The 26,831-nt window shown below is 38.8% G+C and overlaps 1 protein-coding gene across 7 annotated transcripts in view; it reads left to right on the forward strand.

Annotated features, from left to right (window-relative positions):
• SMYD4 (SET and MYND domain containing 4) overlaps positions 1–26,831 on the forward strand; it is a 42,113-nt gene that overhangs the window by 5,281 nt on the left and 10,001 nt on the right. For 4 of the 7 annotated variants that reach the window (XR_009049877.1, XR_009049876.1, XM_057714006.1 and 1 more), the window contains exons 3-6: positions 9,428–9,572; positions 19,076–19,165; positions 20,430–21,594; positions 23,871–23,927. Coding sequence is in view for 5 of the 7 variants with exons in the window: in XM_057714006.1 (XP_057569989.1) it covers positions 9,428–9,572; positions 19,076–19,165; positions 20,430–21,594; positions 23,871–23,927 (1,457 nt within the window). In the remaining 2 variants the exon portion in view is untranslated. Of the gene's footprint in view, positions 1–1,230; positions 2,185–9,427; positions 9,573–10,002; positions 10,101–19,075; positions 19,166–20,429; positions 21,595–23,870; positions 23,928–26,831 lie in introns of those variants that run through there. The other 3 variants (XM_057714010.1, XM_057714008.1, XM_057714009.1) reach the window with 3 other exon arrangements.

The following is a 26,831-nucleotide window of genomic DNA, read 5'->3' on the forward strand; positions in this document are numbered from 1 at the left end:
TCCTATATTCCGATTACCCTTAAAATTATATCTCTAGCCCTCACTTCTCCTCTGAGACACAAATATCTAAATCCAACTGACTACTTAAAGCCTCAAAGATACTTAAAATTCAGCATATCCAAAACCAAACTCACAATATTGTCTTCAAAATTAGACTCCCTTCCAGTGATTCCTATCTTTTTTTTTTTTAAGATTTTTTTGATGTGGACCATTTTTTAAATATTTATTTCTATTGGCTGCATTGGGTCTTCCTTGCTGCACACGGGCTTTCTCTAGTTGCGGTGAGTGGGGGCTACTCTTCATTGTGGTGTGTGGGCTTCTCATTGCAGTGACTTCTCTTGTTGCAGAGCACGGGCTCTAGGCGTGAAGGTTTCAGTAGTTGTGGCTCTCGGGCTCTAGAGCACAGACTCAGTAGTTGTGGCGCACAGGCTTATTTGCTCCGTGGCATGTGGGATCTTTCCAGCCCAGGGATCGAACCCGTTTCCCCTGCATTGGCTGGTGGATTCTCAACCACTGTGCCACCAGAGAAGCCCCTGGACCATTTTTAAAGTCTTTATTGAATTTGTTACAATATTGCTTCAGTTTCATATTTTGGTTTCTTGGCCATGAGGCATGTGAGATCTTAGCTCCCCGACCAGGGATCAAACCTGCACCACCTGCATTGGAAGGCTAAGTCTTAACCACTGGACCACCAGTGAAGTCCCCCAGTGGTCCCTACCTTAATGAACCACACTGCCTTATTTCAGTTCCTAAAACTAGAAACCTGTCCACCATTCTATATTTTAAAATAACTCATAATCTTTCTCCTTTTTACTTCAAATCATCATGATCCCTTAGTGAATTATACCACCATCTATCCAGGCACTACCCAGAAGCCTAGGAGTCATGCCTGATTTTTTCTTCTTTCTCATACCCCATATTAAATCCATTCCCAAATTGTGTCCATTGTAGGACCATGAATGTTAGATTTCTTTCAGATTTGGCAAATAGGACTTCTGCTTGTGGGTAGCATATAATAGGTCACAACAGGCAGTACTCTTTGCAACTAAAAAATATTGATCTTATAATGGTCATATTTTTAAAAACACCAGAGAGCTACAAGGACCAGATAGACTAAAATTCCAGAGAGAAAAGGCTCCTTCCTGGGCGATCGCTAGCCATGGTCTTTCACAGAGGTAATTACAGCTGAGGATCAGGCTGGCCCCAAGCATAGGGACTGCCCTGGGGGAAACTGAAACAAGCAGACCTTTTGGCAGTCATTTGGGGCTGATGTGACGGATTGGAAACAAGATGCCCAAACTCAAGACCCAAATTTAAAGTCCGTTTGCCTCATGGAACGTTTACTGAGTTCTCAGGAAGTGCAGGAGGCCTACCAAAAAGGCAGAATAAAATCTCCAGCAGTCTTGCAATGCTGGGGAGCAGAATCCCACTAGTGGACAGGGGCCTGCAACAAACACACATATAGTCTTCCTTTCAAGATGTTTGCTGGATTTTGAACGTCTGATGTGATAAGTTAAAAATCCTAACTCAAAACGTCCTGAGACCAAAACTTTCAGGCATGAGAGCTTCAAGTCTCTCAGCCAAAAGCTCAGGAGGTCCACATCCAAGAACATGAAGACACCAGAGGTGTACTGAGTGTTAATAAAACTGTAGCCCAACTCTGATCCAGTTCAACTCTTGATAAAGGTAGGCCAGCCCCTCATCCTGTCTGCTTAGCATGGGAAAGGGGGCACTTTCATGGTGGAAGATGTCATCTTGCTTCATTATGTCCTCCATACACAGTATCAGGAACACAGAATTACTAAACATGCAGAGGGGTATAAAAATGACATAATGAAGAGAAAAAATAAACATTAGAAACAGACTGACTGGGCCTTCCCTGGTGGCACAGTGGTTAAGAATCCACCTGCCAGTGCAGGGGTCACGGGTTCGATCCTTGGTCTGGGAAGATCCCACATGCCATGGAGCAGCTAAGCCCATGCACCACAGTTACTGAGCCTGCACTCTAGAGCCTGTGAGCCACAACTACTGAGCCCACGTGCCACAGCTACTGAAGCCTGAGTGCCTAGAGTCCATGCTTCACAACAAGAGAGAAGCCACCACAATGAGGAGCCCACGCACTGCAATGAAGAGTAGCCCCCACTCGCTGCAACTAGAGAAAGCCCGCGTACAGCAACACAGTAAGTAAGTAAATAAATAAATAAAAACATTTAAAAAAATAACCAAAGAAAAAACCGTGCATATATATATATATATATATATATATACACACACACATATATATATAAAATCACATCAAGTCAGTCTCCTCTATTTCCCCATGTGGCAGACAGAAAAATATACTCCAAAGATGTCCATGTCATAAATCCCCAGATTTGTGAATATGTTAGGTAACATAATAAAGAGAAATTAAGGTTGCAGATGGAATTAAGGTTGCTAAAAAAGCCAATTTAAGACAGGGAGAATAGCCTGGATTATCCAGGTGAGCCCACTTTAATCACAAGTGTCCTTCAAAGTAGAAAAAAAGGAGGGAGAAAAGAGGAGTCAGAGGGAGATGCGACTGTGGAAGAATGGTCAGAGACGCACCATTGCTGGCTCAGAAGACAGAGGAGGGGAGCCACAAGCCAAGGAATGTAGGCAGCCTCTAGAAAGTGGAAAAGGCAAGGAAACAGATTCTCCCCAAGAGCCTCCAGAAAACAATTCATCCCTACCAACACCTTGATTTTAGCCCATTGAGACCCATGCCAAACTTCCTCCCTGCAGAACTGTTAGATAATATTTTGTTTGTTTGTTTCTTTTAAGCTACTAATTTTTTTTTTGGCCAGGCTGCGTGGCTTGTGGGATCTTAGTTCCACAACTGGGGATCGAGCCCAGGCTGTTAAGCCACTAATTTTGTGGTAGTTTGTTATAGCAGCAACAAAAAGCTAATACATTCCCGTTACTTCCCCAACCCAGATTACTGTCGGTAGCTAGACCATTACAACTGCTTCGTGACTGGTTTCCTATATCCATCCCTGCCTCCCTCCAAACTATTTTCTCCATCACAGCAGGAAGCATTTTTCAAAACACAAATCATATTCTGTCACTCTCACTTAAAACCAGTTTCTTTTGCTCTTGCAGTAAAGACTAAAATTCCTAATGTGGCCAGTAAGACGTTGCAGTCTGACCACTGCCTATCTCTCTGGCCTCCTCTCCCACCACACTCCCCTATCAGGCATATGGGCCTGCTTTTAGTTCTTGATATGCACTGTGCTGCTTTTTGTCACAGGGCCTCTTCTTAGGGTATTTCTTTTGCCTGAAGGACTTTTCCTACGCATCCCACCATACCCTGAGAACTAATTCACTTCTGCTCATCCTTCAGAACCAGCCAAGTCTTCCTCAGGAAAGCCTTCCCTGAGTCCCCGCTGGGTCATCTTCATTTTTTATGCATTTACAACACTGCCTACCTTTCCTTTTTATATTCGTGTAATCATTTGATTAATGTCTACTTTACTACTAGACTAAACTCTTTGAGGGCAAGAACCATGTTGGTATTTGTTTGTCTTTCTGCAAGAGTAGTGTAGTGTCAAAAAAAAAACAAAGGGGTACTCGAGGGGGTTGGGGTTGGGGTGAGATGAATTGGGAGATTGGGATTGCCATATATACATTACTAATAAGAAAAAGTCAAATTGTAAAAAACAAACAAAAAACCAGGTACTCAGTAAATATTGATTGAGTGACAGTCTGGTAAAGCTGTTCAGTGGCTGGCACATAATAATAACCCATTATGACACATAAATGACAGCCTCATATATACACATAAACACATACCTTTCAAGTTCAAGGTTTACCTGTTTATGTTTGTGCCAGCAACTATTACAGTGTCTGGCACATAGAGGCACTCAGATTTTGGTTGAATGAAATAATTCAGCCTTGAGCCTTGCCAGTTCAGGTACTAGGTTATACTTTTTTTTTTCTTTGGCTTGTTGTTTTTCTTTTTATAAATGTTAGACAGATACAAGTACCTTCCCATCATACAATATTTGACACAGTTAATAAAGTAAAACATGAAATTTTCCCCCTTAGCCTTCTCACTCTCTTTCAGAGATAACCACAAGTTATTAGAACTTTCTGGTTCTTTTTATGTATTCTCATACATTTGTAGATAAATGTGTACGTATCTTTTTCTCCTCTGTTAGATTGTTACATGCTTTGTTCTGTGTTTTTTTCCAACATCATACCTTAATCTTTTCAGCAACCACATGATATTGCTAGTATATTATGCCACAACTTAGTTATTTTTTTCCCTATTGATGGGCAGTTATGTTCTTTTCAGGTGGTTGGTGGGTTTTTTTGGGTTTTTTGTTTGTTTTTTTACTGTTACAAACCATGCTGCAATGAACAACTCATATATGTTGTTGTACATGTATTTAGAACTTAAGATAGTTTCTTAGAAGAGGATTTGTTGCATCAGTGGTTGTGAGCATTTTAAATTTAGTAAATACTGCCAAATTGACTTCCAAGAAAGCTTTACCTGTTTACCATGAACTTGTCCTCACCAACATAAGAAAGCAACAGTCTTTAGTTTTGGCAACCTTAAGGACAATATAATCTTGTTTTAATTAGAATTTATCTGATTACTAGTGAAGTAATGCACCATTTCCGATGTTACCCATTTATATTTCTTCTGTGAATTTTTCATTTGTGTCCTTTGCCCGTTTCTTTAGTGGGTTGTCTGTCTTTCTCTAATTAATTTATAAGAAGTCTTCATGAATTTGGCTGTGTATTTCTTTGCTATATATGTTACTAATTTTTCTCCTAGTCTATTCTTTATCTTTTTTTAATTTTACTTATGGTGTCTCTCATATATAAATTGTGTGAATATGTTTTAACTGTTATACAGCCATATCTGTCATTTTCTTTTATGGCTTCTGGGTTATGTGTTTTAGGATAGTCTCTTCTTCCCCAAGATTATAAAAATATTATTTTCTTCTAACTTTTTTGGTAGTTTTGTGTTTTAGTTTTAGCTCTCTAATCTACCTGGAATTTACTTTTGTGTATGATGTGAGGAAATATCCTAAGTTTTATTCCAGATAATTTTCCCACATCACTTATTGAATAGTCTATTCTTTACCCAGTGCTTCAAAATGCCACATTTATTAAAAATTAAATTCCTACTTATCTATAAGTGTGTTTCTAGACTTTATTTCTGTGCCAAAACCAAAGCGTTTTAATTGCCAGACTTTATCATATTAGAATTCTTTCAGTTTCAAGTGACAGAAACTCAGCTCAAATTAGGAAATCTATAGGCTATGAAACTGGGATGTGCAAAGGCACATCTATTTTCAAGCAGAGTTGTATCCAGGAGCTCAGGAGATGTCATCAGATTCTGTATCTCTTCACCTATCAGACAGACTCTCTCCACCTGGTGGGCAGTATAACCATTGGTAGCCTTGAGCACACCCTGATAATAGCTTAATAACCACAAGAAAAGAGGCCATCTTTCCCAAGAGTTTTGGCAGAAAAAGTCTGGGTTGGACTCTGATCAGCCTAACTTTGATGGCATGCACACCCCTTCAACCAAAGGTATGGGCTCCTCTGATTGGCCAGGCCCATATCACATGCCCAACCCGCTTACTAAATTGGGGTCGATCCTACTTTAACCACAGGAATGGTCTCCCACCTGAGATTTTATTACTAGGTGTAGTGAGAAGGAGCACTTGAAAGCAGGGAAGTTTGGTACAAATGTGGCTTTTCTACGGGTTAAGCCAAGTTCCCACACACGTACACAGTCATTATTCTTTTTCAAGAATATCTTGGCTGTTTTGTATACATTTCCCCCATGTGAACTTCAGAATTGACTGTCAAGTTCAGTAAAAAGTGTTGTTGGGTTTTTTATTGGGATTGTGTTTGAATTTATGGATTCATTTAGGGAGACTTGACATCTTTACAATATTAAATTTCCTCACTCAAGTAAAGGGTATGTCTTGCCACTTGTTTAGGGCTTCTTTTATGTCCTTAAGTAAAGTTTTATCATTCTCTTTATATAGGTCTAGCACATTCCCTCTTAGATTTATTCTTACTTCTTGCAAGGCTTTTGTTGTTCTTGTGAATAAAACTTTTCCCCCCAATTACATTCTCTAACTGATGATTATGTTAGTAATGTAACTCATAAATATAAGCTAGAAATCACCTTATAACAGGCAACCTCACTGTACTTTCACATTATTTAGTCATTTCTATGCCAGTCCACTTACAATTTTTAGTAAGTATATCTGCAAACAGTGATCCTCCTTTGCAATATTTGTACCTCTTCCCTTTTTAATTATTGCGTTAGTTAGACCTCTAGTGCAATGTTGATTAGTAACAGCCATTTAGGACATTGCTATAGGTTTATAGTATATACCATTTTTCAGTTTAAGGAAGTTGCCCTATATTCTGTCATAAATGTTAAATTTTTTTAATATTCATTTTTATATATTTATTTATTTATTTGGCTGTGCCAGGTCTTAGTTGCGGCATGCAGGCTCTTTTAGTTGCAGCATGCGGACTTCTTAGCTGTAGGCTGCGTGCGGGATGTAGTTCCCCATCAGGGATCAAACCTAAGCCCCCTGCATTGGCAGCGTGGAGTCTTAACCACTAGACCACCAAGGAAGTTCCAATAAGTATTGAATTTTTTTTTAAATATTTAGTTAGTTAGTTGTGCCGAATCTTAGTTGCAGCAGACAGTCTCCTTAGTTGCAGCACACGGGCTCCTTAGTTGTGGCATGTGAACTCTTAGTTGCAGCATGCATGTGGGATATAGTTCCCTGACCAGGCATCAAACCCGGGTCCCCTGCATTGGGAGAACAGTCTTATCCACTGCGCCACCAGAGAAGTCCCAAGTGTTGAATTTTATCAGTCCTTTTTTGGGAGGAATGATCCTATTCTTTTTCTCCTTTAATCTGTTAATGCAAGATTTACATCAGTAGATTTATTAAAGTTGAACTGTTTTGGAAATAAACTCTGTTTATCATCTATCATTTTTTTAACACATGGCTAGATTCAATTTGCTGATGTTATTTTTAGGATTTTTATATCTATGTTAAATGGTATTAGCCTGCGTGTTCTTTTTCGTGTTCTATTTGTCAACTCTTGGTATCAGTTTTAGTAGCCTCATAGCATGAATTGGAGAGCTTCCCATCTTTTTATATGCTCTGAAATAATCTATATAATGCAGGGATTGATTCTTTTTTTTTTTTTAATATTTATTTATTTATTTATTTATTGGCTGTGTCAGGTCTTAGTTGTGGCACGTGGGATCTTCGTTGTGGCATGGGGGATCCTTGTTGTGGCGTGCAGGCCTCTCTGTAGTTGTGGCACACGAGCTTCTCTCTAGTTGTGTTGCGCAGGCTCCAGAGCGCGTGGGCTCTGTAGTTGCAGCATGCCAACTCTCTACTTGTGGCCCACGTGCTCAGTAGTTGCGTTGCAGCTTGTGGGCTTAGTTGCCCCTTGGCTTGTGGGACCTTAGTTCCCCAACCAGGGACCGAACCCGCATCTCCTGCATTGGAAGGCAGAGTTCTAGTTTGGGTTGGTGAGAAAGTTCTGGAAATGGATAGTGGTGATGACTGCACAATATTGTGAATTTACTTAATGTCACTGAACTATATACTTTAAAATGGCTAAAATGACAGTTTTTAAAATATTTTACCAAAATTAAAAAGATTAATTAGAAAATTGTTTCATCTCACTTCCACAAATTTTTTTATTATAGCATTCCAAAAGAAAATCTGAAATATTGAAAAAAGGAAGACCAATCATTTGCTTTTCAAAACTTTAAATTAATTACTGAGTTAAATTTGGTGCAGGAAGAAAGAATGAATTATTGCAGCTTAGTTCTTAATTACACTGAAGAACAATTACAAAAACATTGAGTTTATCATCATTTTGGATTAAAATTAAAGAATATCCATTGTTAGGCAAGAAGAATTTTGCTGTTATTACTGTTTACCACAACTTTTTTGTTTGAATAGGATTTTCAGGTTTAACCTAATTTAAAACAACACAAAAACAAATAAAACAAAGAATAGGATCTATGGTGTACCAAATATGCATGGGGTATTGTCCTCATATTTTCTGTACTGGAATAAATTTAGAACAGGCAGGCACACCTTCTGAATTAAATAAAGTCTTTCCTTATTTTTCTTTTTGTGTTATTTATTTTGATATTTTTTTCTATGGTGTGTTTAAATATTAAAATCATATTTGATGTTAACTTAAAGATAAATAATATTTTGTGAAATTTCCATATGTACATACACAGATGCGTCATACTGAATCACAATGTGAAAGGTTTTTCTTATCGTGGGTCTTTGTAAACAAAAATTTGAAAAACATTTTTCTAAACATTCTGTGATTTTGACTTTGATTTCCCCTTTGACCCAAGAGTTGCTTAAGAGAATTGTTAGTTCCCATGTTATTCATATTTTGCTTCATTGCATTGTATAATCAAAGAGTATAGTCTAGGTTATTCTATACTATTTTTCTTTATTGGAAAAAAAGTATATGTTTGTGTATTTATATATTAGAGAATTCATATACTTTTTTTTTTTTTTTTTTGTATTGGCTGTGTTGGGGGCTACTCTTCATTGCAGTGCAAAGGCTTCATATTGAGATGGCTTCTCTTGTCGCAGAGCACTGGCTCTAGGCACATGGGCTCAGTAGTTGTGGCTCGTGGGCTTTAGAGCACAGGCTCAGTAGCTGTGGTGCACGGGCTTGGTTGTTCCGCGGCATGTGGGATCTTCCCAGAGCAGGGCTCGAATCTGTGTCCCCTGCATTGGCAGGCAGATTCTTAACCACTGCACCACCAGGGAAGCCCCATATACTTATTTTTAAAAACTTTGCAGGTTGAAATAATTTCAGATTTACTTGCAAAAATAGGATAAAGAATTGCTGTGCGATGGCCTTCTTTCAGATTCCCCAAATGTTAACATTTCCCTACATTTACTTTATGATTCATCCTCTGTCTTCCTCTTCCTCTACTTCCTTCTCCTCCTCCTCTTCCTCCTCCTCCTTCCCTCCCCCCCACCCCGCCTCCGTCAACCAATCACTCAAGTGTTTCCAACAAAGTTTAGGTGAGAGTATGCCTTGGTGCAAGGACTCTGTGTATTATGACGTTCTCCACACCCCAGCTTCTATGTAATGCATTATCCAAGGAATGGTTTACTGGCTAGTATCTGTGAGATAAAGAGGAAAAAGTCTGTATTCTGTCCTCTAGATAGAAATTCCAGCCCCTGTGTCTCTGAAACCAAAGATTTTTTTCCCCCAGTCACATTATATAATATATCCAACCTCTTTTGTCCCAGTATTTTGTAGGCACTCACTCCTATTTCAGGTGCAATGGGCAAGAGTTTTCCTTGAAATAACAAATTTGTGCTTTGTTGTGGTTGTTTTTTCTTTCTTCGTGAAGACCTGAGGATGAGATGTTTTTAAAAAGGCTTTCTAGAGATTACCTTGTTGAAAAGGACCCCAATGCTCCCCTTTTCTACAGAGAAGAAGGAAACAAAAAATTTCAGGGGAAGGATTATATGGGAGCCACAGTGCTGTACTCTAAGGTAAGACACCCCCTGTCATATTCTGAAACAAAGGCTAGTTTGTATTACATGTCCTGAATTCCATCAAGAAACTTCTCTTCTCATATTCCTTCAGACACAGTCTTATTGGACGTGTCGGCCTCCCTCACCTGTGTCTATCAGCTCTCACTGAATTGTGTGCCTTTTTTGTCTGAATACCTGATGAGGCTGTTAGTGTGATAGTCCCAGTTGAGAGAACAGCTGGATTTGGGGTTAGCCACCATGTTAGCTTATAGCCAGTATGACTTGGATTCAGGAAGGAAAAGAAGCTCAACTGCCACAGCCCAGTTGAACTGCATATTGAAAGTTGTCAACGAATATTTAAAATTCTTACACTAACCATCAATGAACTAGATTTTGGGGAGGAATAGTGGCTTTTAACAATCTATTGCTCTTATTGTCCTGCTTCCAGAGTCGGAACTGGAACAAGATCCCTGGGAGACTTCCTGCCATAATTTGTTAGAGATAAATATGGGTTTAATGCAAGAAGGTATCGACCCTTTGAACCAGGTCTGTGAACCTTGCATATTGAAAGAATGAGTGTGAATTTGAAGAGTGTACCCCCTACTCTGCATCTTTAACAGGCCTATGCTTAAAGTTTGGAGTTAGTTTCCAAAAGCTATCAGACCTACAGCAGCATCTTCTGAAATTGATAAAAGTCCTGCTTTGTAACGCTGCAACACAGTATTTAGCTGAATAATGTAAGCATTAGTGATTGCTGAAGGACGAAAATCCGTTAGATACAATGATCACTGATAAATGGCTTAATAGCAGTTCTTTTCCAGAGCTAATCTTTCTTCAGCTGTATGCATGTGTGTCATAAATGTGATCACAGGGGAAGTTGTTCAAGGAAAATAAGTAAACTAAAAAGTGAAATCAGACAAAAAATTAAGGTTTGCTCTGAATGTAAAGGGAGATGAGTGTTCCTAGTATTTTGGTGATTACAGTACTTTGCAATTTTCCATGGAGCTGCTATTTTCTTTCTTGTTAAAAATCATATCTGTTATTTTTGTCTGATTGTAAATGTAATATATGTTTACTTGGAAAATATAGACAAGCATAAAAAGTAAGAAAAAAATCCCATAACCAATGATAAGCACTGTTAATATTTTTGCTTATATCCAGCCAGCCACTTTTTCCTCTGAAAATATGTTTTTCTTGTACAAAATTGTAATAATGTTGCACTGACTGTTTTGTAACCTGCCTTTTTCCCCCTCAACAATTTATTGTGACCGTTTTCTCATGTTATTAAATTTTCCAGTAGAACATGATTTTTTATGGCTGGCTTAGCGTTCCATTACAGAGAACTGTACTCGATTTAACATCTCCTAATGTTGGCAGATTGCTTGGTATCATAAAGCTGTGAGGAGCATCTTTCTATGTAAATATTTGTACGCACCTGATTATTTCCTTAGGTTAAATTCCTAGGAGGGCAATTGCTGGGTCAATTGAATGTACTTTTTTTTTTTTAAGGCCTTTGGCACTTGATGCTGAATCATTCCAGGAAAAAACTAGTTATATCACTTCTAGCAGAGTATAGGAATGCTCATTTCTCTATATCCTAAGCAATAGTGGTTATTATGGTATTATTATCATTATTTTATCTATTTATTTTGGAATAGGATATGTGTTTACATAGTTACAGTTTTAAAGGTGCAAGAGTATACAGTGCATTCTAATTCCTCTGTCCCCCAGCCACTCGTTTCCCATCCCCAGAAGCTAGCACTTTTTTTTTTTGTTGTTGGCGCACGGGTTTAGTTGCTCCGTGGCATGTGGGATCTTCCTGGAGCAGGGATCAAACCCGCGTCCTCTGCATTGGCAGGCGGATTCTCAACCACTGCGCCACCTAGGAAGCCCCAGAAGCTAGCACTTTTAAGGTATCTTTCCAGAGGTACTTCAGCATATAAATAAATACAAATAATCTCCCACTCCTGCATGCATATACTCTTTTTATATACATAGCATTCTGGGCACACTGTTTAGCACTGTGCTTTTTCCACTTATATTCTGTTATATGGCTATAATAGTAATTTATTTAATAAGTGTCCTTTAGATCAGTATTTACCTTTTTTCCTATCTTTTGTTACTTCATACAATTCTGTGATGAGAAGCTTTGCATGTATGTTATTTTGCACGTATCTATAGGATAAAAGATTATGTCTGTAGGTTAAATCCCTAGAAGAGGAATTACTGGGCCAATGGAGATCTATAGATATATGTATGAAGAGATATATGTATTGCTGGACTTCCCTGGTGGTGCAGTGGTTAAAAATCCGCCTGCCAATGCAGGGAACACGGGTTTGATCACTGGTCCGGGAAGATCCCACATGCTGTGGAGCAACTAAGCCCTTACACCACAACTACTGAAGCTCCCGTGCCTAGAGCCCATGCTCTGCAACAAGAGAAGCCACTGCAGTGAGAAGCCTGTGCACCACAATGAAGAGTAGCCCCGACTCTCTGCAAGTGGACAAAGCCCGCACGCAGCAACGAAGACCCAACACAGCAAATAAATAATAAATAAATAAATAAATAAATAAAAGTTTATAACAAAAAGAGAGAGATTGCTAAATTGCCTCCATAATCGTGAGACCAGGTTACCCTCCTAGTAGCAATGTATGAGAATGACCATTGTCCCATGCCTATGCCAACTCAGTATGCTATCAATTTTAGTTTTCTTTGCCCGTCTGGTAAGTAAGAAATGGCATCTCAGTAGAGTTTTAACTTGCACTTTGCCGATTATAAATGAGGTTGGGCATTTTTTCATTTGTTTAAGAGCCATTTATATTTCCCATTAGATTTCCCATTAGACTGTGCTTATTTTCCTACTGAATTATTAGTTGCCATCTTATTGATCGGTAGGAACTGTTCATAAAGTAATGAGCCCTTTGCCTGTAATAGGAGTTGCAGATATTTTTTCCAGTTCAGTGTTTGTCTTTTGATATTGCTTTTATTGGTTCTTGCTACAAAGAAATGTTTTATTTTTATGTGGTCAAAATTATTAACCTTTTATGACTTCTGGGTTTTGTGTCATAATTAGAAAGGTATTCTCACTCCAGCATCACTTTAGAGTATTTATCTAGTTTCTTCTGGTGCTCTTATAGTTTCAGTTTTTATATTAAGATTTTGATCCATTTGGAATTTATCCTAATGAAAGGTTTATCATATGTCGAGAACCAGCTTTATTTTTCCTCAGTGGCTACTTGTCCCAATACTTTTTTTTTTTTTTTTGGGGGGTACACCAGGTTCAATCATCTGTTTTTATACACATATACCCGTATTCCCTCCCTTCCTTGACTCCCCCCGCTCGAGTCCCCCCCACCCTCCCTGCCCCAGTCCTCTAAGGCATCTTCCATCCTCGAGTTGGGCTCCCTTTGTTATACAACAACTTCCCACTGACTGTTTTACAGTTGGTAGTATATATATGTCTGTGCTACTCTCTCGCTTCGTCTCAGTTTCCCCTTCACCCCCCGCCCCCTCCCATACCTCGAGTTCTCCAGTCCATTCTCTGTATCTGCATCCTTGTTCTTGTCACTGAGTTCATCAGTACCATTTTTAGATTCCGTATATGTGAGTTAGCATACAATATTTGTCCTTCTCTTTCTGGCTTACTTCACTATGTATGACAGATTGTAGTTCTATCCACCTCATTACATATAGCTCCATCTCATCCCTCTTTATAGCTGAGTAATATTCCATTGTATATATATGCCACATCTTCTGTATCCATTCATTTGTTGATGGGCATTTCGGTTGCTTCCATGTCCTGGCTATTGTAAATAGTGCTGCAATAAACATTATGGTACAAGTTTCTTTTGGGATTATGGTTTTCTTTGGGTATATGCCCAGGAGTGGGATGACTGGATCATATGGTAGTTCTATTTGTAGTTTTTTAAGGAACCTCCAAATTGTTTTCCATAGTGGCTGTACCAACTTACAGTCCCACCAACAGTGCAGGAGAGTTCCCTTTTCTCCACACCCTCTCCAACATTTGTTGTTTCCAGATTTTGTGATGATGGCCATTCTGATTGGTGTGAGGTGATACCTCATTGTGGCTTTGACTTGCATTTCTCTGATGCTGAGTGATGTTGAGCATCTTTTCATGTGTTTGTTGGCCATCTGTATGTCTTCTTTGGAGAAATGTCTATTTAGGTCTTCCGCCCATTTGTGGATTGGGTTATTTGCTTTTTTAGTATTAAGCTTCATGAGCTGCTTGTATATTTTGGAGGTTAATCCTTTGTCCGTTGTTTCATAGGCAATTATTTTTTCCCATTCTGAGGGTTGCCTTTTAGTCTTGTTTATGGTTTCTTTCGCTGTGCAAAAGCTTTTAAGTTTCATGAGGTCCCATTCGTTTATTCTTGATTTTATTTCCCTGATTCTAGGAGGTGGGTCAAAAAGGATGTTGCTCTGATATATGTCATAGAGTGTTCTGCCTATGTTTTCCTCTAGGAGTTTTATAGTGTCTGGCCTTACATGTAGGTCTTTAATCCATTTAGAGTTTATTTTTGTGTATGGTGTTAGGAAGTGTTCTAATTTCTTTCTTTTACATGTTGCTATCCAATTTTCCCAGCACCACTTATTGAAGAGGCTGTCTTTTTTCCATTGTATACTCGTGCCTCCTTTGTCAAAGATAAGGTGCCTATATGTGTTTGGGCTTACTTCTGAGTTCTCTGTTCTATTCCATTGATCTTCCTTTCTATTTTTGTGCCAGTACCATACTGTCTTGATCACTATGGCCTTGTAGTATAGTTTGAAGTCAGGAAGCCTGATTCCACCAACTCCATTTTTCCTTCTCAAGATGGCTTTGGCTATTCAGGGTCTTTTGCGTTTCCATACAAATCGTAAGATTTCTTGCTCTAGTTCTGTGAAAAATGCCATTGGTAATTTGATCGGGATTGCATTGAATCTGTAAATTGCTTTGGGTAGTACAGACATTTTCACGATGTTGATTCTTCCAATCCAGGAACATGGTATGTCCCTCCATCTGTTTGTGTCGTCTTTGATTTCTTTCAGCAATGTCTTAAAGTTTTCTGTATACAGATCTTTTGCCTCCTTAGGCAGGTTTATTCCTAGGTATTTTATTCTTTTGGTTGCAATGGTGAATGGGAGAGTTTCCTTCATTTCTCTTTCTGCTCTTCCGTTGTTAGTGTATAGGAATGCAAGAGATTTCTGTGCATTAATTTTGTATCCTGCTACTTTACTAAACTCATCAATTAGTGCTAGCAGTTTTCTGGTAGAGTCTTTAGGGTTTTCTATATATAATATCATGTCATCTGCAAAGAGTGACAATTTTACTTCTTCTTTTCTAATTTGGATTCCTTTTATTTCTTTTTCTTCTCTGATTGCTGTGGCTAACACTTCCAAAACTATGTTGAATAATAGTGGTGAGAGTGGACACCCTTGTCTTGTTCCTGTTCTTAGAGGGAATTCTTCCAGTTTTTCCCCATTGAGAACGATGTTGGCTTTTGGTTTTTCATATATGGCTTTTATTATGTTGAGTAATTTCCTTCTATGCCCATTTTCTGGAGAGCTTTTATCATAAATGGATGTTGAACTTTGTCAAAAGCTTTTTCTGCATCTATTGAAATGATCATATGGTTTTTATCCTTCAAGTTGTTGATATGATGTATCACGTTGATTGATTTGCGTATATTGAAGAATCCTTGCATCCCAGGGATAAACCCCACTTGATCATGGTGTATGATTTTTTTAATGTGCTGTTGCAGTCTGTTAGCTAGTATTTTGTTGAGGATTTTTGCATCTATATTCATCAGTGATATTGGTCTGTAGTTTTCTTTTTTTGTGACATCTTTGCCTGGTTTTGGTATCAGGGTGATGGTAGCCTCGTAGAATGAGTTTGGGAGTGCTCCGCCTTCTGCAATATTTTGGAAGAGTTTGAGAAGGATAGGTGTTAACTCTTCTTGAAATGTTTGATAGAATTCACCCGTGAACCCATCTGGTCCTGGGCTTTTGTGTGTTGGGAGATTTTTAATCACTGCCTCAATTTCCGTACTTGTGATTGGTCTGTTCATGGTTTCTATTTCTTCCTGGTTCAGTCTTGGAAGATTGTATTTTTCTAAGAATGTATCCATTTCTTCCAGGTTATCCAATTGATTGGCATATAGTTGCTTGTAGTAGTCTCGCATGATGTTTTGTATTTCTGAGGTGTCTGTTGTTACTTCTCCTTTTTCATTTCTAATTCTGTTGATTTGCATCTTCTCCCTTTTTTTCTTGATGAGTCTGGCTAATGGTTTATCAATTTTGTTAATCTTCTCAAAGAACCAGCTTTTAGTTTTATTTATTTTTCTTATGGTTTCTTTCCTTTCTTTTTCATTTATTTCTGCTCTGATCTTTATGATTTCTTTCCTTCTGCTCACTTTGGGGTTTCTTTGTTCTTCTTTCTCTAGTTGTTTTAGGTGTAAGGTTAGGTTGTTTATTCGATCCTAGGTTGTTTATTCGATCCTTTTCTTGTTTCTTAAGGTAGGACTGTATTGCTATAAACTTCCCTCTTAGAACTGCTTTTGCTGCATCCCATAGGTTTTGGGTTGTTGTGTTTTCGTTGTCATTTGTTTCTAGATATTTTTTGATCTCCTCTTTGATTTCTTTAGTGATTCCTTGGTTGTTTAATAGTGAATTGTTTAGCCTCCATGTGTTTGTATTTTTTGCAGTTTTTTTCCTGTAATTGATATCTAGTCTCATGGCGTTGTGGTCTGAGAAGATGCTTGATATGATTTCAATTTTCTTGAATTTGCTGAGGTTTGATTTGTGACCCAAGATGTGATCTATCCTGGAAAATATTCCGTGTGCACTTGAGAAGAAAGTGTAGTCTGTCATTTTTGGATGGAATGTCCTATAAATATCAATTAAGTCAAGATGGTCTAATGTGTCATTTAAAGCTTGTGTGTCTTTATTGATTTTCTGTTTGGATGATCTGTCCATTGATGTAAGTGGGGTGTTCAAGTCTCCCACTATTATTGTGTTACTGTTGATGTCCCCTTTTATAGCTGTTAGCATTTGCCTTATGTATTGAGGTGCTCCTATATTGGGGGCATAGATATTTACCATTGTGATATGTTCTTCTTGAATGGATCCCTTGATCATTATGGAGTGTCCTTCCTTGTCTCTTTTAATAGCCTTTACTTTCAAGTCTAATTTGTCTGATATGAGTATTGCTACTCCAGCTTTCTTTTGACTTCCATTTGCATGGAATATCTTTTTCCATCCCTTTACTTTCAGTCTATATGTATCCCTTGGTCTGAAGTGGGTTTCTTGTAGGCAGCATATAGAAGGGTCTTGTTTTTGTATCCATTCAGCCAGTCTGTGTCTTTTGGTTGGAGCATTTAATCCATTTACATTTAAGGTGATTATTGACATGTGTGTTCCAGTTACCATTTTCTTAATTGTTTTGGGTTTGTATTTGTAGGTGTTTTCCTTTTCTTGTGTTTCCTACTTAGAGAAGTTCCTTTAGCACTTGTTGTAAGGCTGGTTTGGTGGTGCTGAATTCTCTTAACTTTTGCTTGTCTGGAAAGCTTTTGATTTCTCCCTCAAATCTGAATGAGATTCTTGCTGGGTAGAGTATTCTTGGCTGTAGGTTTCTCTCTTTCAGGACTTTCAGTATATCCTGCCAGTCCCTTCTGGCCTGCAGAGTTTCTGTAGAAAGGTCAGCTGTTATCCTGATGGGTTTTCCCTTATATGTTGTTTGTTGCTTTTCTCTTGCTGCTTTTAATATTTTTTCTTTGTGTTTAACTGTCATTAGTTTGATTAATATGTGTCTTGGTGTATTTCTCCTTGGGTTTATTCTGTATGGGACTCTCTGTGCTTCTTGGACTTGGTGAATTATTTCCTTTCCCATGTTGGGGAAGTTTTCCACTATAACCTCTTCAAATATTTTCTCAGACGCTTTCTTGTTTTCTTCTTCTTCTTCTGGGATGCTTATAATTCGAATGTTGGTACGTTTAAGGTTATCACTGAGGTCTCTGAGACTGTCTTCTAATCTTTTTATTCTTTTTTCTTTTTCCTGCTCTGTGGCATTTATTTCCCCCATTCTGTCTTCCAACTCACTTATTCGTTCTTCTGCCTCAGTCATTCTGCTGGTTATAGCATCTAGAGTATTTTTAATTTCAGTTATTTTGTTATCCATTGCTGTTTGTTTTTCTGAGTTCTTGTGAACTGTTTCTTGTACTTTCTCTATTTTGTTATCGAGATTTTGTATCATTTTTACTATCATTACTCTAAATTCTTTTTCAGGCATTTTTCCTATTTCCTCCTCATTTATTGGGTCTTGTGGGTTTTTTTCCTGCTCCTTTGCCTGCATGGTGTTTCTTTGTTTCCTCATGGTTGTGCAAACTTTTGGGGTTGCTTGTCCTGGCGATAGAGGTGTTTATAGAAGACTGTCCAAGCCTCAGACTAATGTCCAAGTATTGGATTAAACGAATATTCAGTCTGATGAACAGGATGATCCAGCTACGGAAATTTCCAGGCAGGGCACTGAGAGTGCTGCCTGGTTTCTTTGAGCTGCCTATGGTAAAATAAGAGAAGAGATGAAATCTGTTTCTTGATTTATGTTTTCTTCTAGATTGTGTTACTTCTTTTTCTGTGATGTTTTTGTGTTTTCTATTTGCTTGGTGCCAAGATGCTTCTTCTTATCTTGTTTATGCTTGGACCACTCAGCCTGGACCTTCTCTTTGCTCTGATATATTCATAGAATGGCTAATTCTTGACTTTCTTCCCACTATATTTGACTGGGTCTTGGAGCTCGTCAGCTTGTCCAGAGGGATGTTTCCGTTCCACAGAGGAAAAGCGTGCATTGACAGCCAGTGCCGAGCGGGGGAGAAACAGGGAGGATCCCCAAAACAAATGGTTTCGGCAGCTGCTAGGAACGTCCCCCCAAAGACCCCTCTTGGGGCCAGCGAGTCATGAGCAGCGGCTCCTCACCGCCACCCTCATGCGTCGTCCTGTCCCAATACTTTTATTGGATAAGCTCTATCTTTTCTCCAGTGATTGGAGATGCCACCTTTATGATTATCATTAATCCTTGCCAATTTGGTGGTAGAAAAAAATAGCCCTTTTCTGCTTTCATTTCCATGTATTTGACTATCTACATATGAATGGTTTCCCACATATTGTTACTGTTTCTTTTGTGAATTTCTATTTGTTCCACTCACACTTTGTTATGTGCCGGTTATGATCCTCAGTTTTCATTTACCTAAAGGTAAACACAATTGTATTGTTTGTGACTGAAGCTTTGTCTGAAGCTGCTGTCTTCAAAGTGCTTTACATATTTATTTCCTCACTTTATCTTCACAGCTCTGCTCTAAGGTAGTTAAAAATGAAGCAGATGAAACACAAAGAGATCCAGTAACTTACCCAGTTGCATACGATCTTCAGTAGAAGAGCCGCTATTGTCTGGAAAAAAAAAAAAAAAAAACGAAAAAACTCTAAAGATGCTAGTTTCCACGTATACCTTTAACCAGGTCATTGTTTTTCAGGGAGTATCGCATTCAAGGCCTAACTCTGAGGACATTTCACTGTGTTACGCCAATCGCTCTGCAGCCCTCTTCCACCTGGGTCAGTATGAAGTGAGTATCAGGATGCCTGACGTGATTGGAGAAGATCTGCAGGGGGTTCACTGGAGGACTAGACCTTCATCCCTGTTTCTACCTTAGAACACTAAAATTGAGCCACATGCAGCTGGTTGAATTGGAAGCAAATTGATATCCTCCCAAATTTGTTCTTTCACCTGATTCATTTCACCTGTCACAGGTGATAACATGGAGTAGTGTTGGTTGGCAAGGAAGAGACTTGCACGTTCCCCAGGGCCGTGGGCTATATACAGTGGGTCAGCAGTGCTCAGTGTCAAGACCAGCTATGAGATATGTTGCTAATAATACTTAAGGTTCCAAGTGTTTGCAAGCTATTTACTTGTTTGGGGTGGTTTTTTTAATAAGTAGATGAACATGTTCAAGAATACCCCCGCAATAATACGTCTCACCCTCAATATGCATTCTGAGTGGGAAAGTAAAAGTTGCACTGCAGTGCCGGGGTGGGGGAGGGGGTTGGCAGGGAGGCTTTAGATGAGTGGCTTCCTCCTCATCCCCAAATTGAGATGTGAGGACAAATTCTAAAATGGTATTTGGCCACATCCATTTTGGAATTCTACAAAAATTTTAATTCTACCCTAGAGTTAAGAACTATTTGAGTAACCACAAGTTCACACTTAAGCCCTTTGGACTAAGAGAGAAGAGCAGGACTCTAACTCCAGGCCTGAAGCAAGAAGGGCCTGGGCTGCTGAAGACAGCGATGGGAAGGCCTTGTGGAATATTTAGCCCTTTATAACTCCCCTATATTTTTACTTCTTACAATAATGATTCCCATATGTTGAGCATATACTGTGTTCCAAGCATCTATTTAACACTTTAGGTATATTACCTTATTTTCATCTTTGTTTCTGCCCTGTGAGGTATTGTTATCCCTGTTTTTCAGATGAGAAAACTAAGATGCTGAGAAATTAATTCACTTGCACAAGGTCATACAACTAGTAAGAGGCAGAGTCTGTCCTGGGATGCCCTCTTAATCACCATACTATGCTTCTTCTATCTGTAAGACTTTTTTCCTTAGAATCAGAGATATTTAATGACAGTGAAACATAATAATATCTTCAGTATGTATTTCTAATCATTCAATTAAAAGATCACAGTAAAGTATGATTTAAAGAAAGAAGCACATGATTGCAGTTGCTCCATTTTTAATAATCCTTAACTTGTAGATTTTTGTGAAGACTTTCAAGTGGGCATTTAAGAGTATGGACCAAGGGTCATTTGGGGATTTCCTTTCTGTTTTCAGACATGCCTTAAAGATATCGTCAGAGCACAGACACATGGATATCCAGAAAGATTGCAACCCAAGTTGCTGTTGCGTAAGGCAGAGTGTCTGGTGACACTGGGGAGACCACACGAGGCAAGCCAGACCCTTAGTGATCTTGAAAGTAACTTTGCTGCCAAACCAACTCTCACAGCTTCCCAATTTCAGATTCTGCAGAAAACCTTCTGTCGTCTGAAAGTAAAGGTACAAGGAAAGGACCATCACACAGAAACCTTCCCAGCAGCTCTAACCAGAGCCTTTAAGGATATGGAGCTAAAGGAAGAGAATGAACACATTTCCGGTGCATCATCCTCTGTCAGCTTATGTACAGACCCTTTAAAAGGCCGCTATCTGGTTGCCACAAAAGATATCCTCCCAGGAGAGCTTCTGGTGAAAGAGGATGCTTTTGTGAGTGTCCTTAACCCAGGAGAAATGCCACCACGACATCATGGCCTAGAGAGCAAGTGGAATACCAGGGTTACCAGTGGGGACCTCTACTGTCACCGATGTTTGAAGCACACTTTGGCCCCAGTTCCCTGTGATGGCTGCAGCTATGCCAAGTATTGCAGCCATGAGTGTATGCAGGAGGCCTGGCATCTCTACCATAGTGTAGAGTGTTCTCTAGGTGGGCTGCTTCTCACGCTGGGTGTTTTTTGCCACATTGCCCTGAGGTCAGCTCTTTTAGCTAGATTTGAGGATGTCAGCAAAGTCGTAAATAAGCTCTGTGATGAGATTACTAACAGGGACATCTGTTTACCTGAAAGCAAGAATCTGGCACAAATACTCAGTTATGACCTGGGAGAGGAGAGTGAAAAAAAGGGTAAAATGGTTGAGACCCCGATTCCTGGATGTGATATTAACGGGAAGTATGAAAATAATTATAATGCTGTCTTCAGCCTTTTACCGCATACCGAAAACCACAGCCCTGAGCACAAATTCGTCTGTGCTCTAAGCGTGTCTGCACTGTGCAGGCAGCTCGAAGCGGCCAGTTTACAGGCCTTCACAACAGGTCTGAAATCATCTAAGCTGAAAGCGGCAGAGGCTCCTGTGTTGCATCCAGAGTTGAATACTTGGGGAGCGGCCATGCTGAGACACATGTTACAGCTACAGTGCAATGCTCAGGCAATAACGACCATACAGCAAACAGGTAAGAGGGAAACTCTTTTCTCTGCCTTACAGTATTGTTCTTGATGTAGCTTATGTTTGGAGAGAAAGAACTGTAAAGGACAACAGTAACATTCAAACAAATCAGTGGTCTAAGGGAAAAACACAGCTGTCTTATGATTGTGCCATTGAGAAGCTATGTGACCTTAAATGATTTTGATCCTACCAGCTTTCTCATCTGCAAAATGGATAGTTTAATCCCACGTAACTTTACAGAGTTGTGAAGCTGATGTGTCTGTTTGTAGAAATACTTTAAAGTTTAAAACCCTATTACCAAAACCAAACAAACAAAAAACCTATTACACTATTAATTTTGGGTTGTGAAGGAAAGCTGAAACAATGGCTAAACAAGACTGCAAAAGGAGCAGGGTCTGCAGTTAAGGTATCAGAATCTTAACTCACTCCTGTGACTCAGCTACTCTGTCTCTTCTCTTTTCAACTGACAGGTTTTTTTTTTCCCAGTCTTCTGTTTTAAATTTCCAGGAGAGGAATCTGGCCCAGCACAGCTTTCCACGCAATACCGCCGTAAGCTGTTGGCCAGCCTGTGTTTGGGCCGGCCTCTGGTCAGGGGGCCAGCAATCTAGGGGCCACCTCTAGACACAGACCAGCCTAGCCCTGCTTTCCTGAAGCAGACCCTGTAGAAGAGGCTGTTCAGGTAGATGGGGAGGTTGCATGTGCCCAGCATCACGCGTGCCATCTCTAACACGACTGTACTGACAGTGGGTACTATTATTAGAAAAGAAATGGTGTTTCCAGTATTTCTATTGTATGATCTCCATTTTAGCAGGTAGTTTGTTTTGATTCAATCAGCTTATTATACTTTTCTCAATTTCCTAATTAACTCTGTGGAGGGGAGGAATTAGGTCATATCTACACCTAGGATTTATAGGCAGATTAATATTAAATGTGGCTTCACTAAACTATACATGCTTAGCTCCTTTGATCATCTCATATTAGGTAATCTAGCATTTTATCAACATTTGTTTATATATTTTTATCTTTAATTTTAATTCAGCTGCCAAGTTATATGCTGTGTAGGTATTGCACTGGAGGTATTTGGGGGCAGGATTCAATTCCCCATCCTGAAACGCATGGAACAGCCAAAAATAGCTGGCCTCATCCCACGATACAACAGAATCACACTGCAAGCTAGTCTCCGTTTTCTTCCCTGCCTTTTGCTGCTTTGAGCCATTGCTACCTTCTAAAATATATCTGTTGAGTGTTTTTCCAGAATTATGTTTTCCCTAAGGTACATTCATTGGCATTTTAGAAAATACTGTTTTCATTTTGTTTTGTTTTTCTGAATAGGAAGAATAGTATATGGAGCTTCTAGATTATATGGCAAAAAGCTGCCAACTCTTGATTCTATTGCATCTTGCCTCTAAAATACTTAGTAGAACGTACAAAAAAGATATAAATGTCAGTAGCTCTGAAAACTATGGAAAATACTGGCTAGGTAAACAATAGTAGTGACCGCTAACTCAGGCTGACTCCCTGAGGCAGGATGGCAGAGCCATAGGGACAAACGGAAGTGTTTTCCATCCACCTTCCTTCATTGGCCTCCCTCTTACAGTCAGAGAATCTTAGCCTAAGATTTTTCCTCCCTGTGCATGAGATTTCATTACAGTCGATTTTTTATTTGCATAGCAAGTTTTGGGTAAAATTTTTCACAAGTTGTTAAGAATAAATTTTAGTAGGAAGGCTGTATATAGCCAGAAATACCTGTATTTTCTGTGGCTAAAAAGGACTAGAAAAATTGATATGTAGCATAGTACTGGCAACTTGGAGTGATAGGAAGAGGATTGGAGACTGTCCTCATCTATGAGGTTCTAATATTTTATGCATGATTTATTCTTACTTATATGGTGTTTTAAATATATATATACACACACACATATACATAGAAAAAAATAACACTAGAAGTAAAAACACGAAAATCTTAATTAATAGTGATGAATTCTGAAAGTGGAAATGTGGGTGACTGCTACTTTCTTCTTTGAACTTTTCTATATCTTTAAAATTAAAAACACTTATTCATGCGGTGGTAACATTCTAGTAAATTTAAAATTGGTTGTATACCTTTCCCTTCATTCTAGGGAAGAAAACAAAAAACATTAAAAAAAAATAGTTCACAGAGCAAAAGACAGGAAGATGATAAAAATGAGTCTATAATAGTAAATATAAATGTGCTAAACTCTATTCAGTGAATCTTTCAGAATGGGTCAAAAAGATTAAAATCCAACTATATTCTGTTTACAGAAGTGGCACTACACCACAAAGTGGGCAAGACATGTCAGGAATCACAAGCAAATCAAGGTATTAATATTAATATGAAACAGTAGGACTCAAGGTAAGATACTAGTAGAACAAAGAAGGCATTTTATTTTTGTAAAGGAGATTCTTCTGAAATATATCATCAACCTTAGCTCTCAGGAACATAGAGATTGTGTCTATAAAACAAAAGTGATTAAGTATACAAAGGGAAACTGGCAAAAACTCCATAGTTGTAAGAAACTTTAATATTCCACTCTGACTTTGATCAAATATATTAACAATAAGGATCTGGAAACCAAGACAACATAATAAAATAGGGGATTCAGGGATATATCCATCGAAGTTTATGTCCTGTAGACCAGGGTTTGGCCAGCTTTTTCTGTAAAGGGTCAGATAGTAAATATTTGGGGCTTTGCAGGCCGTATAGTCTCTTTTGCAACTACTCAACTGCCCTTGTAGCATGAAAACAGCCGTGAAATGAATAAGCCTGGCTGGGTTCCAATAAAACTTTATTATTGACACTGAGAGTTGATCTCTTATAACTTTTCATGTCATGAGAATTATTCTTTTTATCTTTTTTCAACCACTTAAAAATGTAAAAATGGAATTTCCCTAGTGGTCCAGTGGTTAGGACTCTGTGCTCTCACTGCCGAGGACCCAGGTTCAGTCCCTGATCAGGGAAATAAGATCCCACAATTCTCGCAGTGTGGCCAAAAAATAATAATAATAAAAAATAAAAATTAAACCATAAAATATCTAGAAAAAGATAAGTGAACTTTTACAGTTTTAGGTTGGTGAGAGAAGCTTTCTAAATTATGTAATACCAAAGTTAGATAATTAGAAGATAGCTAGATTTAACTTAAATACCAAGTTTTAAAAACACTATAATCAGAAAAGAATATAGAGAATGTAGGTGAAAGAGGTCCTTGAAAGAATGACACCACTGGCGTGGGAAGCAGCAGACCTGAGCTCCTGTTCCTCTCACTCTAACCACTTACTCTCAGGTCAGGGCACTGACCCTCTGTGTGGGTCAGTATTTTCATATGGACAATGAGAGGAGTGGGTGAACCTCCAGGCCTCTAGGGAAGACTGTTTGCAAAAATGACCACAACAGTTTCTCCCATCCCTATATGTTTGCCCCTTTGCAACTTGACATTGCTTTTTCTCCCATCAAGAGGTAGGATCTGTTTCGCGTGCTGAACCTTGCTTTGACCAGTGGAGTGCACTACACGTGATGTTATGTGACTTAATGAGTCAAAAAGCCTTTAAGAGACCTTGCAGCTGCCATTGTTACCTTCTTAAAATGATGGTGTGGCCTGTGAACAAGCCTGGGCTAGCCTCCCTGCGGGCAGAAGACCACGTGCCAGCTGACGGCAATCGTGTGGGTAATCCCAGACTAGCAGAAAAAGATGTTCAGCTGAGCCCAAAGTTGCTGGCACACAGCACTGTAAGCAAATAAAACAGTTGTTGTTTTAACACTCCCCACCCCCAAAAACCCATAAACAAAAATTAAAAGGTGAGTGACAAAATGAGAGAATATTTCTAGCAACTATGCAACTCTTAAAATCGACTTTTAAAAATACGCATAGTGGTGAAAATATTCTAAAACTGGATTGTGGTAATGGCTGCACAACTTAGGTAAATTTCCTTTAAAATTGTTGAATTACACTTAAAATAGGTGAATGTTATGGTATATAAATAATATCTCAGGAAAGCTGTTAAAATATATACGTAAGCAAGCACTTTATCAAAGTAGTAATAAAGATGGTCATGTCTAACCTGTCTAGTAATTAAAACAAGATACCATTTTTTGGATTAAAGACTAAATATAAGGCCAGACACTATAAAACTCTTAGAGGAAAACATAGGCAGAACACTCTATGACATACATCAAAGCAAGATCCTTTTTGACCCACCTCCTAGAATCATGGAAATAAAATCAAATCAAAAATAAACAAATGGCACCTAATGAAACTTAAAAAGCTTTTGCACAGCAAAAGAAACCATAAACAAGACAAGAAGACAACCCTCAGAATGGGAGAAAATATTTGCCAACGAAGCAACTGACAAGGGATTAATCTCCAAAATATACAAGCAGCTCATGCAGCTTAATACCAAAGAAGCAAATAACCCAATCCAAAAATGGGCCGAAGACCTAAATAGACAGTTCTCCAAAGAAGACATGCAGATGGCTAACAAACACATGAAAAGATGCTCAACATCACTAATCGTTAGAGAAATGCAAGTCAAAGCCACAGTGAGGTACCATCTCACACCAGTCAGAATGGCCATCATCAAAAAATCTAGAAACGATACATGCTGGAGAGGGTACGGAGAAAAGGGAGTCCTCTTACACTGTTGGTGGGAATGTAAATTGGTACAGCCACTATGGAAAACAGTTTGGAGGTTCCTTAAAAAACTAAAGATAGAACTACCACATGACCCAGCAATACAACTCCTGAGCATATACCCTGAGAAAACCATAATCCAAAAGAAACATGTACCATAATGTTCATTGCAGCACTATTTACAATAGCCAGGACATGGAAGCAACCTAAATGCCCATCAACAGATGAATGGATAAAGAAGATGTGGCACATATATACAATGGAATATTACTCAGCCATAAAAAGGAATGAAATGGAGTTATTTGTAATGAGATGGATAGACCTAGAGACTGTCATACAGAGCGAAGTAAGCCAGAAAGAGAAAAACAAATACTGTATGATAACTCATATATATGGAATCTTAAAAAATGGTACTGATGAACCCAGTGACAGGGCAAGAATAAAAATGCAGATGTAGAGAACAGACTTGAGGAGGCGGGTGGGGGTGGTGCAGCGAAGGGGAAGCCCGGACGAAGTGAGAGAGTAGCATTGACATATGCACACTACCAAATGTGAAATAGATAGCTAGTGGGAAGCTGCTGCATAACACAGGGAGATC

The sequence above is a fragment of the Hippopotamus amphibius genome, chromosome 17 (genome assembly GCF_030028045.1).
Source record: "Hippopotamus amphibius kiboko isolate mHipAmp2 chromosome 17, mHipAmp2.hap2, whole genome shotgun sequence".
NCBI classification, from domain to species: domain Eukaryota; kingdom Metazoa; phylum Chordata; class Mammalia; order Artiodactyla; family Hippopotamidae; genus Hippopotamus; species Hippopotamus amphibius.